At 43.9% G+C, this 17,437-nt stretch overlaps 2 protein-coding genes across 9 annotated transcripts in view; both read left to right on the top strand.

The window, feature by feature from the left end:
• The window catches only part of LOC105831246 (protein phosphatase 1L), a 264,636-nt gene that overhangs the window by 161,226 nt on the left and 85,973 nt on the right, over nt 1–17,437 (top strand). The gene's annotated exons all lie outside the window — the stretch shown is intronic.
• LOC118647399 (probable basic-leucine zipper transcription factor G) lies at nt 3,563–4,983 on the top strand. The gene is made up of 2 exons (XM_036292241.1): nt 3,563–3,964; nt 4,035–4,983. The coding sequence occupies exons 1-2, from the start codon at nt 3,855–3,857 to the stop codon at nt 4,405–4,407; spliced, it is 483 nt and encodes a 160-aa protein (XP_036148134.1). The 5' UTR covers nt 3,563–3,854; the 3' UTR covers nt 4,408–4,983.

The raw sequence follows: 17,437 nt of genomic DNA, 5'->3' as shown, positions 1-17,437 counted from the left end.
ACGTGCGCTCCCAGTAATAATATATATGTGTGCGTGTGTGTCAAAGTGATCCTAGCGACAACCGCGACCGACCGACGAGACGATGACGATACGCGGTTTCGCACCGATAAGGATTCAAACCACTTTTTGCTAGACATGTATTCCTAATGTCAAGCGTACGTGGAAGGGTCGCGTCATTGTGTTCCTATGACAACGCGATGACGATGATTCTTTTCTTTCCGCTGATAAAGAGGTAAAGAAGGAGGGGCGCAGGTCGGGCAAGATGCGGTCAGTACGTTAGAATCCTCGGAGTTTTTTCGAACGAAGAAGAAAAACGAACCGTATTATAATGAAATTACCCGAATTCGAGCTGTGGGACGGTGTACGCGCCGAGGATCACCCCGAGGAATACGGGGATTTGCTGGAGGCGGTGTGCGCGCGGTCGAACGCGATAACGTACGTGTCCAGCTTTGTGACGCGCACGCGGATTTGCCAAACCTGTTACGGAAAAATGCGAGAGCGGGGCCGTGCGTGGTATCATCTAAGGACGACCTACCACTCCGTGTTGACGGCGCTACGCGCGGTAAATTCGACGTGCGGTGTCTGCGATCGTCGTCTAGTAACGACGCGACCAGCCTCGCAGTGCGCGGAGTGCGTTTCCACGTTTATGGATTACCGCAGGGTGTTCGACAGATACCGGGGACACGGTGTCCCGTACGAGAGAGAAGTGGACAAATATTAAGGTATTCCTTTATAATGCACTATCTCTCTTTTTTACTAACGATTTGTTATGTAAATATATTTTCTATTTCTACAGATCTCTTCTCGTCGCCGTCTCTCCGAACGTGGACGCCCCGCTCTACGCAGATCTCGTGTCATTCTCCGCGCGTGCGCGATTATAATATGTATACAAAAAACATTTTTTTACGCGCTTTGTTTTTTTATTCACTATACAACATTATACACTGTATTGTTTTGTCCACTCATACTTTTATTCACTTTTTTATATATGTTATACAATATATATATCACTTATATTTTGTCTACGTATTATTTTTGTAAACAATAAATGTATTTTACAATGGTATATACAGCTTATTTTTTCACACTTTCCGTTAGACAGGTGGCAGATCCTGAGATTCCTGATGTATACGGGGAAAAGTCAGACACCTCTTCGTACACGTTATCCTCCAGGTTGCTCGTTACGTTGGTAAACCTCTTAATACACATTTGTATTTGTTGTTCGATACGCACCATATCATTTACAATCACGTTGACGTAGCGATCGATGCAACGGAGTTGTTCTTGTATGCGATTCCTATCGAATAGCGCATAAAACAACTAAATATTGAAAGAAACACTAATAGACATACAAAAAAAGGATAAGTTTTATATACTTACAATACCGCGAGCGTTTTATCATTGCTGTCGAACTTCATTTCAACCGACATGAAACTCGGTAAATTCTTTCTGATTCTTTCGATATCCTCGTTGATCCTTGCGAGAACTTTCGCTAACGAATCGGTGTTCGCGGCTAGGATACACATTTCCCGAGTGTTGATTGCATTCACCAATTTTGTGATAGTCGTTAACTGTTCCATTGTGAAAAAAAACCCGTACACACGCCTCTTGGAAAAAAAGCAAAAAGTTGAAACTCTGGTGTCATCCGCGACAACGCCCGCTCTATATATACTGCGGTACGTTCGAAATCCCCGTTTTCCAACCGGAAAAATTATAAACAACAAAAAAGGCGTTGAATCATAAGGGAAATGCGATATCTACTTTAAACCAGAAGGACTGTGAGTAATGTATTTCTTTTCGCGCACATTGCGACACTAACGAAAATTATAAATATGCAATGATGCGCTTGAATCCGTAAGCTTTCTGCTGCGGTCTTGCATCCGTACCGCGGTTTCCTACACAGCCAGCAGACGAGAGATAATGCGAGGATGCGCTTATTTTATTTTTTTCCATTGTTCCACTTATACATTCACGGTGACGTAATTCTCTCGTGTCGTACTTAGATTTACATTTTTTGTAGAGCAAAATTGTAAGCAAATCTCAGCTAACCTCCCCAGAAAATAGCCGTTCGATCGATTTTTCTCGAACACGTCGAGGAAAGGGGGAGACAAACGAATGAGATGCCACGTCGATAAATCGCGTCTCGTCGCTCGCCATTCGAAGTGAACGCACGGATCGCGCAGCATCTCGAGGAAAATGCGCGCCGCCCGTCTCGTGATCGCGATCTCCGTCGTCTGTGCCTTTGCAAACGAAAACGAACAGATCGTTAGGGAAAACACCGAATTCGCGATTAATTATCTGCAGAAGTATGGATATCTCGCCGAGGAGATGCAATCGTTCGAAACCATTGGCGAGCACCGGATTCTCCAAGACTCTATCAGCCTTTTTCAGGAATATTATAAATTACCCATTACCGGCGAGGCGAGCAACGAAACCCTAGATCAAATGCGTAGACCGCGATGTGGACAGCCGGACATTATGCAACAAAATGCGAATGCCATCGGAAATAAGTGGCCACAAAGGGTACTCACGTGGAATTTTCAATTAGCAACAAAACCAAGGGTTGGAAGCCGCCCGGGCAGCTTTTGCCTTGTGGCAAGCTGCATCGTCGTTGACATTCAGACGAAATATATCAGATCCAAATATTTTAATATCATGGCGCGACGGTAATCACATGATGCTCGATCGTCGAAACGGTAACTTGTGCCCCTCTCCATTGGATGGTCGGGGAGGGGTACTCGCACACGCCACTTATCCAACGGGGCACGCGGGTTATACCTCCGAGATTCATATCGACAGTAAGGAACATTGGTATATCTATCTAGATCAGACTCCATCGAATTCCGACAGCCTATTATACGTGCTGACGCACGAGATCGGTCACTCCTTGGGATTGCAGCACGATCCGCACACGGATTCCATCATGTACGCCTACACGACGCACTATTCCCATCCTATTAAACTGAGCGACGAGGATATTCTCAATATTCAAAATCTCTACGGTAACTCGACCGCCGAAAAATCGCCGAATGGACCGATATTCCCGCCGAAACTTCCGGTACCAACGCCAAAGGATATTCCAAACGATCTGTGCGAAATAAACCGCATCGACGCGATATTACTGTTGAAAAAACGAATGTATATCGCGAGCGAAAAATACGTATGGTTGATAAGACTGGACGATAGGAAATATAACTAACCGATGGCGCTTTCTACTTATTTGAAATTTCTACCTCCGAATCATACGCGCGTTTCAGCCTCGTATCAGACTCCGTCCGGCGACATAATACTATTCGTGGATAATACTATTTACAAGGTGAATTATCCGAGCTTCTCGTTGGATACCAATTGGCCGAAAACATTTTCGCAATTCGGATTGCCCGCAGACGCGACGATAAACGCCGCGATAAACACGAATCGATGACGCTCCTACGTAATATACGACGGATACATGATCGGTGAGGTGGACGACTATAACGGAAACATCGTTAAGTATCATACTATTCAAACGATCTTTCCGGGAATACCGCCGAATATTACGTTGGCCTTCCGATACCTCGACGGTAACCTTTACTTCGTGTCGCAACAACAACAGATTTACAAATTCAACGAATTTACGGAAAACGTAATCTCGGCGAGTGAATTCGACGTGCAAACGCTCGGCATAAATTGCCCGCGACACGGATTACTGCAACAATTGCGCGACCTCTTGCACAAGTTCACGCGAAATACCGAAACGTTGACGAGAGAGAGGGACGGCAATTTATTTTAGGACCTATAATCCATAGAGATCGGTTAGTCTCGCGTGATCCGCCTACCGACACGCAACGTAGGAGAGCGAAGGATAATCGACGATGTACTCCACGTTGGCGGAACGACAATCATCCGATACGTTCGACGACGGTAATGCGAAACGAAAGAATTCAGATTACGCGAATAAGGAAAATACGAAGAAAAAACAAACGTAAGTAGTATTATTTTACTTTTGCAACGCTTTTAACCACACACACAAAGTAAGGTAATGATACTTACAGATTCAACAATGTCAACGCGCGAGCCGATCCTCTCCGCGTTTTGGCGCGACGATACACATTGACGAAAACGGGATACAAGTACTTGGACATCGGCATCGTCGTAAAGTCACCGTCGTACGTGAACATCGTACTCGGAGATTGTCACGGAAAGGAGATCTCGTTTACGATCGACGAGTGGAAGGAACTGGTGAAACTAAAATCTACGATACTAACGACACTTCGCTCCAACAACAACAACAACAACAACAATAATAACAACAACAACAGCGCGGAAGACAGCATGGAATTGCCTACGATCGGAAACAACATTTTCCTGCGAGTTGGAAAAATAAACAATCTATTCTACGTTTGGAACATCCCTCTAATCGATTGATCCTATCGCTCTCTACCGTGATCATTATGTTCGACCACGATTACTGCGTCGATCGCATCGTCAAGGCGCTCTCCCCAGTGACGAGAATCGTTGACGCGAAAGTCAAACGTTTCCAGGAGATCGCCGCAGGCCTCGACAATCCCGCCGACGGTCCGCGCGCGATCCGTGAAAGCGCGCATTTCGATGCCAACGATATCGTCGATTGCGAACTAGCCGTTATCTGTTTCGGATTCTTTTAAACATAGCGTTCTCGGTTTCGTATAATCTCATCTTTTATTAGTTGTAATTAAAAAAATTTGTATTCCTACAAAAAGACAAATATATAACCTGTCTCTGCTAACATATCGCACTTGATTTTATATTACCCTGGATACATCTATCCACTACATTGGTATAAGCTTGATTTTGTGAAAAAAATTAAACGTGCTTTTTTCATTCATTCATTTTATATATATATATTTCTTGACGTTAATACATATTTTGCTTTCTTATATTTATTACACATATACAATATATATCGCTGTGAAAGCGTTAGATCATTCACGATTACATATTGTCAATCGTCATATTACGTGACACATTATTTTTTATTCGGAGCGTTGCAGCCGGAAGACGAGGGACCAGCTGCTTCCTGTACGGTCGCGTCGACTTTATCACCGTCCATCGACTCGTCGTCAAGGCGTTTTCGCTTCCTCTCCTCGGAATAATTAGTGTCGCTACTGCCGGTGCCTCGAAATTGACCCCGTACCTCCCTCACGACTCCCGATACCGACATCAACTCGTTCGCCACGATCTCGAAGAGCTCACGCAGTAATCCTAACTTGCGATCCGTTTCTGACGAGGAATGAAGAAATTGCGCACGGAAATTAGAATATTTCCACCAGTCGGACTTATCTCTGCCCTTTATATCCTTGACCTCGTACAGACTCACGCGAACCAAGCGGTCGCCGCTTTCCCCGGGGGTTCTCATTACGAATACTCGCCCATCCTTTACTCTCGTTAAATTCTGAGATATCAAACCGGTGTCCTGATCGGCGAACGAATCGAACATCGCGTCGATAGGCCGGGGCTTCTTCTGATTCTTTTTCCGCGGAGATTCCTCCTCTAACTTCTGTTCCTCGGCGTGAAACTCGGTCTGAGTGGCGCGATCCTCCATATCCAACCTTATGACGTAACCACGAACTTCGTTCAACCAAAAACTATATGCGGCCTCCGTCATTATACCCATTACCAATCGAGCATAGGTTTCGTTAGATATATTTTGTCGGAGAAAAGTCTGCATATCTATTCTGAGACACACGGGTTCGAACGTACCCTTCGCGATCCATATTCGATATATATCCTTCAACATACGCCTCATCTCCATAGCCTGACAAATTCGACGTGTCTCGCACTCGCATTTTGCACCCTTGATTAACTTACAATCACATTTTACGTTCCTCGTTAAATAACTCGAAAGACGCGATGAACAGCCTGATGTTTCGCGTCGCGGATACGGTCGGATCCCAGAGTTCGGTCAACAGATCGATCAATGAAAAGTAAGCCGGCGAATCCACTCTATTCTCGTCGCGCGATTCGACATCCATATCGCTTCTCACTGTACAACACATTTTTTGAACATTTACTATAAACAATTATTGCATAGGACTGCTTTCCTTACCTACCTGCAATATGCTCTCAGAGATGTGCAACACCGCCAACCGATAGATAATATATCTAAAACTGTTACGGCGCTCCTAACACATTCTCTTATATATCCTCCAATTTTACGCACACCATTCGCAAGAAACCAATGTTTTATTCTTCATACCAACGCATTACCGCGTATTGCGCATATCCCGAGGATATTGATTACTTTTTTTCCATACCGCGCAGTATAATAAGTCACGAGAAATCAGCCAATTAGAATTTGCCGAGTAAAGACCGGCGAGATGAATCGCCCGTCTCGCCCGAATCCGTGCAGTTTCTCCGAGGATGCGCCTTTCCGCTCGGATTACGCATCGGCGAAAAATAATAAAGATCGCTCTCGCTCCGAAATGCGTTTCGACACACATTCCTCCCGCCTATCCCCCCCGCGATCCTCCGCAGAGCTCTCGACCAATTACGATCTGCCGAGTAAACCACGACGAGATGAATCGCTCGATCCGCACGGTATCTCGAGGGATGCCTCCTTCCGCTACGATTACGCATCGTCGAATAAATAACTCGCTATACATACTATTATTTTTCTATTATACTTTTCATTTATGAACATACAAATTAATAAACATTTAGTCACGCCAACGAGCGAACAAATAAACGATTCGCTATGCGTTTATGCGATAAACATCTTTTTTCAACCAAAAACAAAAATTACGAACAAAGAAAAATAAGGCGCCAAAAATTAGGCGCGAAATAATACACATTCATTCGCGCCAACGAACGTCTTTCCACAGCGTCCAAATTACTGATCGCTATGCGCTCCATTCTGCGCGATACGATAAACTAGCGCCAAAAACTAAATAGGCGCTGTCCCCATGATCCCCTCGACAACGAACGTCGGCTACGTAATACACTTCCTGTTTACGCCGAAGACCGTGCCCACTTACGTCTCCGACCGTACGGTCTCACCCGCGAACACCCTTCTCAACCGGCACACATACCCCCACTCCTACACCCCCCCTCGTTTGACACCCCTTTTACTTCCCCCCCCCCCGAACCCCTCAGAGCACCCGGGTGCGACCGTATGCGAGTCCGCTCAGCGTGACGTTTCCTCGGCCCCCCACCACTTTTCCCCCTTCATTTCCCATTTGATTTGCCTTCACCCCCCATTCCCCTCAGGCGATCTGATCGTTAAACCCGCATAGATTAACTACTGACACTGGAACGCGGTAGCCTCGCGGTTTAATTGTGCAGCGTAAGGCCTTATTTCTAGGGCCAACATCGCGATACGGAACTGCTTCCAAGCGGTTCCGTATCGCGATGTTGTGCTCACGGAAGTTGCTTGGGACTTTCGTGAGCGCGGCGAATTCCTGTGTGTCTTTCGAAAGAAGTGCTTCTCGCAACGTCTTTTCAAAAGATGATGCGTTTTGCAATACTAATCTATCGTTTGTAATTTGGCAACACCGATATTCTCAACGTTTTTGTGCTGCTGGAGATACTTCTATTTGTGCCAGTGATAGCGATTTTAATTTTTGTCTTAAATAAAAAACCGAAAAGCATGTCAAACTTTGTGCTAATACCTTCTAGATAAAAAATTAAGCAAAAGTTAAGAGGATGCTAGAGTCGTCTGTTTTACCGATTAAACGCTAATTATTTTCAGATAAGTTTGGCTCTTAATTGATTTTATAGAATTGTAAATTTTTCTCCAGAATTAAAATATAGACGATAACAAACGGTGGCTAACTACAATTTTATGTAAAAAACGAAATAAATTAGAAAATTATACTTTTGTGCAATTGTCTCGTGACTTTAATTTGCAGCACTAAATTTTAAAAACTCTATACGTACAAAATAACTGTTATGCATCGTTGTTATTATAGGAAAGAATAATGTGCGTTTAGAAATGAGCTAGAAGCTTTTGGTATAAGAAAATAATTTATCTGAAAATTTTATATGCATATGTGAGTGTGGATTTGGAAGAAGTCGATAAGAAGAGCATAATAGGAAAAAAAAATTTTTGTTCTTAATATTAAATCTAATTCACAGATTGATATTAATATGAGTAGTTAATCTATGCGGTCAGCTTCTACGGTCAGCTGCTCAGAGGGGTACCGCGGAGGAATGTAAATCAAATGGGAAATGAGGGGGGAAAGTGGGGGGTTCTGTAGGAATTTTCTGGGGGAGAATCCGTACGGTTTCAAGCGCAAAATAAGTAGTATGCGGATTCAAGCTCATACAGGAAACGCACCGCTGGTGAAACCGTACGGCTTGAGGCGCATGGGAAAACGCATTCGATGGTGAAACCGTACGGATTGAGGTGCACAGGGAAACGTATGGGGAACGTGTTTTGAGGATGCGTATGCGAATTCAAGTGCATAGATGGGTGAGTCATATCGCGCTTTTTTACTCGTTAAACATAATTGGTCGAGCCTGTGACCTATTTCTAGAATGTATCGTAAAATATCTTTGACGATGCATAAGCGCGGTGGAAACACATCGGATGGTGAAACCGTACGGAACGCGGTGTATGGGGAAGTTGAATCGTCGCGTCGGTCGCGGTAACAGTATGGTTCGCGCGACGACGAAGTGATGTCCGTGAATAAATTCGGCATGTCTCTGGGAAGACGCGACAACGGTACATTCGCTACGCGTTCGTCGATCGAATCTTTGAGGCGCTACGTGCACAATAATGCGTTGCGTTTGAACGGGGATAATTACGACGCGAATAAACGTAAGATACAACGGTTAGAATCTCCTATAGACAACGCAGACGCAACGAATAGAAGCTACGTCGATCTCCATCTCCAAAAAACGATCAACGACAATGTTGAGTCCGTCCAGAGGTATATAAATGTACTCGACGAAAAACACGAAAAGAAAATACGAGAATTAAAAGAAACCACTGAGAATAATAGCTCGACGTTGGATTCGCTCGGGAAAAGGATACAGGACTTACAAATTTTATTTGATAGAAGCTTCGCTCAAATTGTCTCTAACAGATTAAGCTTAGAACCTTTCAAAACGAGGTATAGAAATTAAAGGAATTAATCGATAAAAATGTGAAAGCACACGATGATAAGTTGCACAAATTACAGGAAACGCTCGAAGTAAAGGTAAACGATCTCGACGTAAAGTACGAATATAAATAATTCTTACAAGGTATCGTTAGTCACATAAGGCCGAATAGTATTAAAACTAATGATTATTTAGTATGTCTATAATTAATAATTATAATGATATAAATTAATACAGATTAAGAAGCATTATTGTTGATTAACAAACACAATTAAAATTATGGAAACAATGCAAGTAGTTAGATTTTTACATAGACCACTTATAATAAAACGTGAATATTTTTCTCGGACTTAAAGTCGTTATAGAACGAAAATGATATTGCATAAACAGTAATTACAGAGAATTTGACGCATATGCAAACTGAAGTTCCATAGAAACTATTAAATATAAAATGTTTGACATTAATTTGTAATGTCTCTCACTAATTGAATAAACAAGAAAGAAATGCGTCTGATAAACGACGAAGGCATGAGAACGTATCTGAAGTAGAACTGAATGGAACCTTTAAGTTGAGTTCTGTCCTGTCGGTTAGCTGTCGTGCTAATTCCGATGCAGGATGAAATCACTCTCAAGAACTTAACGGAAATTCAGTCTACAAAAGTTCCGTGTACCTGACGCTCGATCTCTTTCTATCTTTCTCGCTCTCGGCAGGCCGTAGTATCTAGGGTCGAGTATGTCTCTCTCTCTCTCTCTCTCTCTCTCTCTCTCTCTCTCTCTCTCTCTCTCTCTCTCTCTCTCTCTCTCTCTCTCTCTCTCTCTCTCTCTCTCTCTCTCACTCTCTCTCTCTCACTCTCTCACTCTCTCGGCTCGCCGTGGTGACTGCAGGAGTCGAATACCATTCTCTCTCTTTCTGCAAGCCCTAGTGTCTGCAAGAGCTGAATATGCCATGAACTCGACCGATAAAATGTCTCTGCTTGGATGTGCAACAAATTTGCACGAAATACGTGGCACGTCTCGAGAGCTTTTAGTTAGCAATACGTTCTCAATGAGCGTTTTACTCCAATGCTCGTCACAGAAGGAATGAATGAAATCTGACTGTCTGTGTCTAGCGTCGTCTAGAGAAATTGGGTCAAACAACGAAAGATCAGACGCGTGTCGCGACGAGGAGTCGGTCAATGTCCTCGGTATTTATCAGGTACGAATGTACATGTCACCATGGAAACTATTTTATGCATATGTTTAAGTTTCTGAACACGTAATCATTTTTATTTTTACTCTCTCCACTGAGAAGATCACCCACGTACTTTTGTCCCAACGGCCCCAAACGACTGTGCAGGGACTCGCGACCGTATGACGTTTGCAGAGTCTCTCTAATCGAAGTTTCGAGCGAGGAAGCTGGCACGTCCTCCGTTTCGTATGCCCGTTCTTCGTGCGGGAATAACGTTACCTTTCCTATCGGCGTAAAAGCGATTGTGGGTGAGGCAATTGCGGGCGAAGCCAACGTCTCGTCCAATCGTCGTTTTTTTTTCACACGGGTGATTTCTTCGGGATTGCCTCCTCAAAGACGTTATCATCATCATCATCACTTTCTTCGCGTTCTCTTACCGATGGTGTCATTCGACGATTTGGCGGTATGCTCGGCTATAAGCTTCAACGGTTCGACGATCGGTTTGAAGCGTTTCTCCAGAGAGACTTTCTCCTCCAGTTTTCCGGTTTTCAATGCCTGATGCTTTCTACGAATCGTCGCGCGCGTCTTGGCGATTTCCATCGCTGTTCTCTCACGTTCGATGGTACTCATTGCTCTGGTCGTTTTACCACACCACGAAGTCGTTAAATCCTCGTCTGTATCTACCGTTTCTCAAAGCACTGTCCTTATCAATTACCACGAAACCGTACTTTCCGGCGCAAGTGGAAAAACCACGATACGTTATCTTTACTCTACAGATCGAGAGAGAAGAAACGTCCTGACGAAAGACGTATTTGTATTCGACAATTGCAATCTCACTAATGTAAAATTATATTTGAATTCGAATTTCTATACCTACGATGACATGAATTTAGATATGAGTCAATACAAAATTGCCGTACTGTACGACATATATGCGAAATTTCAAAGGTATACTATGAACGCGACGTTGACGAAGCCTACCTAAACGTAATAGATTTTATGAATTATGGTCCATTCGTGGTGATCGATTGCTCTCGTTAAAACGAGGCGATAAAGAGCGCTACAGTAGATGATTCGTATAGAATTCGAATGCAAGGAAAACGTTCCAGCGAACACTACGGCGTACTGTCTGATTATTCACGACCGGATCATCAAGTACAGTCCCTTGATTAATATCCTGCAGAAAATTGTGTAACGTAATTGCGGAGAATAAATATTGCGTAGTAACGAAGAGATGTGGGAGGGGAAAATAAAATGGCGCGAGGAGCGATATATAAGATCTCGTCGAGGACAACGATGTAAAATCAGTAACTACATAGCTCGTCGCAATGTCGTATGTGTCCGTTTTCGTCGACGTTCAAGAATTCACCGTTTGCGATAAATTCCTGGTGAAGGAAGTAGCTGTGCTACGAGACGGACAAACGTTGACGCATCATGTATTCACCGCGCCGATGGCTTGGGATCTTCTAACGAAAACCGAAAAATCACAAATATGCTGGTTGACCGCGAATCATCACGGTCTCGAATGGAAAGACGGAGATGTGGAGTACGACCGTGCGCGAAATATCATTTGGCGCGCCGTTTGCGACGGTCTGACGAGCGAAACATCCAGGCTGATCTACGTAAAGGGAACGGAGAAGAAACGCTGGAGGAGCTCGTTGGTAACGCTGTTCGCGATGCTGACGCGACGATCGAAACAATAGACGCTGATTACGAGAATATTGGTCGTCTGGAGACACTCAACGCCGTTCGATTGTTTCGATGTAAACGTCACACCGTTTTGCAAGCATTGCGCGATGGAAAACGTCTGCAAACTACACGACTGGTGGACGGAACGAAACGATCACATAAATATAATTACAACGGAATTGTAAAACGTAATATATATGCTGTATCTTAAATGTTTGAAATAATTCTTTATCTCTACCTAAAGGGTAATTATGTTATACGCTTATGCTACAATAAAGATTTAAAAAATTATATGTTTCACGTCTTATTTTTTTAATCGTTATCCTCCAGGTCACGAACCAAGTATCCTCTTTGCTCGACGTGTGCTCCGGATAACTTTATAGTAACATTTAAATCGCTGTGACGAGCGAATGTGGCTTCATTCGCGTACAACCGGATGAAAGATTCGCTTTATAGTAGTATTTTTTACAATCGTTCGAGTTCGTTGGCGTACGACCGGATGAGGATTCGCGATAAAACCTCTTGGCTAGACATACGCTCCCAATAATAATATATCGGTCGAAGGGATCCTAGGTTCCTACGACAACCGCGAGGACGATGACGATACGCGCTTTCGTACCGATAAGGACCTCGCGATATCCTCGTCAAACCACTTTGCTCGACATGTATTCCTAATACTAAGCGTATGTGGAAGGGTCGCATCAATGCGTTCCTATGACAACGCGATGATGATGATTTCATACATTTTTTCTTTCTTTCCGCTGATAAAGAGGTAAAAATCGCTGGTCAGGCGAGATGCGGTCAGTACGCTACGATCTTAGACAGTTTTGGAACAGAGAAAAAACATAATAAGCATGAAACTGCCTGAGTTCGAATTGTGGGACGGTGTACGCGAGGAGGATCACCCCGAGGGATACGGGGATTTGCTCGAAGCAGTGTGCGCGCGGTCGGACACAATTACGTATGTGTCCAACTTTGTGCCGCGACTTTGCAGAACGTGTTACGGAGGATTACAGGGACGAGCCCGTATGTGGTATCGGTTAAGGACGGCATTCACTCCCGACACCACTCCCTGGTGACTGCGCTACACGCGGTACATTCAGCGTGTAGCAGGTGTAATTGTAATCTAGTAACGATACGACCAGCCTCGCAGTGCGCGGAGTGTGTATCCACGTTCCTAGAGTACCGCAGGGTATTCGCTAGATACCGAAGAAACGGTACCCTGTACGAGAGAGAAGTGAACAAATATTAAGGTATTCTATATAATACATTATCTTTTTTTTAATAACGATTTGTTATATATTCTCTATCTCTACAGATCTTTAACGTCGTTCTCCTCACCATCTCCGAACGTGGGCGCCGCTCTACGTAGATCTCAATATTCTCCGGGCGTACACAATTATATATAAAATATCATTCTTATACACTTTGTTTTTTTTATTCAATTATATTTTTATATATGTTATACAATATCATTCTTATTTTTTATACATTTTATTATATTCTTACACAATTATATATTCGTACATTCTTACAACAATACATGCATTTTATAATAGTATATATTAAAATTATTTTTCATACTTTTTTACTACTAAACACGTAGCAGATCCTGACATTAGATTGTTCCTCGTGTTTATGAGGGTAGTTGAGACACCTCTGCGTATACGTCATCGTCCATATTGCTTGTTCCGTTAGGAAACCTTCTAATAGATGTTTGTATTTGTCCATTGACACGAAGCATGTCATTTAGGATCACATTAACGTAACGATCGATGCTACGCAATTGATTTTGTATACGATTCCTATCGAATAGCATAAAAAGCAAAAACAGATAAATATTAAAAGAAACACTAATACACAAAAAAACGATACGTTTTATATACTTACAATACCGCGAGCGTTTTATCATTACTATCGAACGTTATTTCAACCGACATAAAACTCGGTAAATTCGTTCTAATTTTATCGATACCCTCGTTAATCTTTACGATAACTTTTGCTAACGAATCGGTATTTGCGACTAAGCTATACATTTCCCGATTGTTGATTGCATTCACCACATTTGTAATATTCGTTAACTGTTCCATTATGTAAATATACGTGCACACGCCTCTTGAAAAAACGTTGAAACTCTGATGTCATCCACGACAACACCCGCTCTATATATATATGTTGCGGTACGTTCGAATTCCGTTTCTAACCGGAAAATTATAAACAAAATCGTTGAATCATAAGAGAAATACGATATCTACTTTCAACCAGAAAACTGTGAGTAATGTATTTCTTTTCACGCAAATTGCGACGATACACTGGAATCCGTAAGATAACGAAATTATAAATATGCGATGATGCGCTCGAATCCGTACGCTTTTTATTGCGGGCTTGCATCCGTACGGTTTCCTACGTTTTGAAACCGCATGACTACTATGAGAATAGAGATAATGCGAGGATGCGGTTATTTCATTTTCCGTTGTTTTACTTATAAATACACGATGACATAATTCTCTCGTTTTATAATTAGATTTACATTTACAATTCTTATAATTGTATTTTGTATAAAAAAATTGTAATCAAGCTTCAGCTAACCTCCAAAAGAATACCCGTCCGATTGATATTTTCTCGAACATGTCAAAGGGGGGACCACAAACGAATAAAACACCGCGTCGATAAATTGCGTCTCGCCATTCGAAGTGAACACGCAGATCTCGCAACATTTTGCTCGAGGAATGCGCGCCTATCTCGTGGTCGCGATTGCGATCGCGATCTCCGTCGTCTGTGCCCTTGCAAACGAAAACGAACGAATCGTTAGGGAAAACACCGAATTCGCGATTAATTATCTGCAGAAGTATGGATATCTCACCGAGAAGATGCAATCGTTTAAAACCATTGGCGAGCAGCGAATTCTCCAAGACTCTATCAACCTTTTTCAAGAATATTATAAATTATCAATTACCGGCGAGGTGAGCAACGAAACCTTAGATCAGATGCGTAAACCGCGATGTGGACAACCAGACATTATACAACAAAATGCGAATGCTATCGGAAATAAATGGCCGCAAAGACAACTCACGTGGAATTTTCATTTGGCAACAAAACCAATGTTGGAAGCCGCCCGGGCTGCTTTTAACTTATGGCAAGCTGCGTCGTCATTGACATTCAAACGAAACATATTACATCCAAATATTTTAATATCATGGCGCGACGGTAATCACATGATGCTCGATCGTCGAAATGGTAACTTGTGCCCTCTCCTTTGGATGGTCAGGGAGGGGTACTCGCTCATGCCGCTTATCCAACGGGGCACGCAGGTTATACTTCCGAAATTCATGTCGACAGTAAGGAACATTGGTATATTTATCTAGATGAAACTCCAGCGAACTCCGACAGTTTATTATATGTGCTGACGCATGAGATTAGTCATTCCTTAGGATTGCAACATGACCCACACACGGATTCCATCATGTACGCCTACACAACACACTATTCCCATCCTATTAAACTAAGCGACGAGGATTTTCTCAATATTCAAAATCTCTACGGTAACTCGATTACCGAAAAGTTGCCGAATAAACCGATATCCCCGCCGAAACTTCCGGTACCAACACCAAAGGATATTCCAAACGATCTGTGGGAAATAAAACGCATCAACGCGATATTACTGTTGAGAAAACGAATGTATATTGCGAGCGAAAAATACGTATGGTTGATAAGACTGGACGATAAAAAATATAACCAACCACTATTTGAAATTTCTACCTCCGAATTATACGCGCATTTCAGCCTCGTATCAAACTCCGTCCGGTGATATAATACTATTCGTGGATAATACTATTTACAAGGTGAATTCCGAGCTTCTGGTTGGATAACAATTGGCCGAGAACATTTTTGAAATTCGGATTGCCCGCAGATGCGACGATAAACGCCGCGATAAACACAAATCGAGGACGCTCCTACGTGATATACGACGGATACATGATCGGTGAGGTGGACGACTATAACGTGTGACGTGACGCGTCCGGTCGCGCTCGTCACAAGGGCGTAAGTCCGACCGAAGGGGTCGGTCTGGGGCTCCTCCTCGCCGAGCCGAGGGGGACGCGACTTTGTTTTACTTATTTTCTTTTTTTTGTTTTCGTGATATCGTATTAGGATATTTAGGATTTAGGGCGCCCAGTGAGGGCTCATTTTTTATTGTACAAGGAACGGAGGAGGAGCAGCCGTCGGGGGAATAGTATCGCGAGCAACCGACAGTAGGCGAGGTGCCCCGCCAAGAGTTTCCCCGCCGAGCCGTGCTTCGAACCCCGCGGCTTGTTACCGCCCTGAGCCGCAAGGATACCGTTGCCGCAAGTAAACCGTGGCAGCCAGGATACCGCATGGCGACATAAAAGATTTTTGGAAGGAATCACGCCGAGGGCACGCCACCGGGCTGCAGACCGGGGGAGCGACCGTCAAACTGTCAACCGCCCGCCACGCAGATCGGTTCGGCCACGGCATGGCCAGCCGGGCCAACCGAAAATGGCAGAGATAGAGCACTCTCATCGGCGGAAGTCGTCACGCGCGGACCACGAGGCAATTGGAGAGGCGATGCGGCGCAGCATGGGATCGAGGCGTGCGGATCGACCGAAAATCGAAGCACGCGCATGCGCGGCGGCTCGAGCCGGCCGGCGCGGGACCGGGGCTCCTCACTGTTCGGCAAGCCGTGTCAGCATACGTGTCGACTAGGACGAGCCCCAGGATACCGATAGTTACCGCTAAGGACTTCGAAGACCAGGACACCGTTCACTTTGTAAGGCCATCACTCGGCAACCATCGATACGTAAGGTTCGGATAAGGCGGTCAACCCTCGTGCGGGACCGGATACCGGATACCGTTTGTAATTGTGATAGCGGGCATCCGAAATCCGATACCGTTGGTGTTATTGTTTTAGTGTAGAATAACTTGAAGCAAAAAGTAGAGTTTTGTGGCCGCACGAGGGCTCGGACCGACCGGCCCCGAATATTTGATAACGTGAGTACGTCCCTCTCGGACTACGCCGGTGCCGACAGTCATAGTTATATTAGAATCATTGTTACCGCGAATTGTTTCTGCAATTAGTAATTTTGTTCGAGCGGAGAGCCTCGCCGGCCTCCCGCCTCGTATTATCAATTCTATAGTTTCCGCATTTTGGTGTCTATAATTCGTTTCTGTCTCTATCAAAGTTATATCCGTGAATTAATTGTGAAGACTCTTTGAGTAAAGCTCATTGTTGCATTGTTACCGTTTCACTATCACTAAAGAAATACAATATAACTCTTTAATTGTCTAACAAGTTGAATACCGAATCTTTCTACGACCTGCCTCGATCCGACATCTTCACACTTTCCGTCTCAAAAGAACCACGCCACTGGGTGACCTCCTTTTGGACACGTAACGATTGGACACCGCTCGATTGGACACGCACGATTGGACACGGCTCGATTGGACACCGCACGATTGGACACCACACGATTGGACACCGCACGATTGGACACCGCACGA

Source organism: Monomorium pharaonis, chromosome 1 (assembly GCF_013373865.1).
Source record: "Monomorium pharaonis isolate MP-MQ-018 chromosome 1, ASM1337386v2, whole genome shotgun sequence".
Classification (NCBI taxonomy): Eukaryota; Metazoa; Arthropoda; class Insecta; order Hymenoptera; family Formicidae; genus Monomorium; species Monomorium pharaonis.
This window is presented reverse-complemented; position numbering and strand designations above follow the sequence as displayed.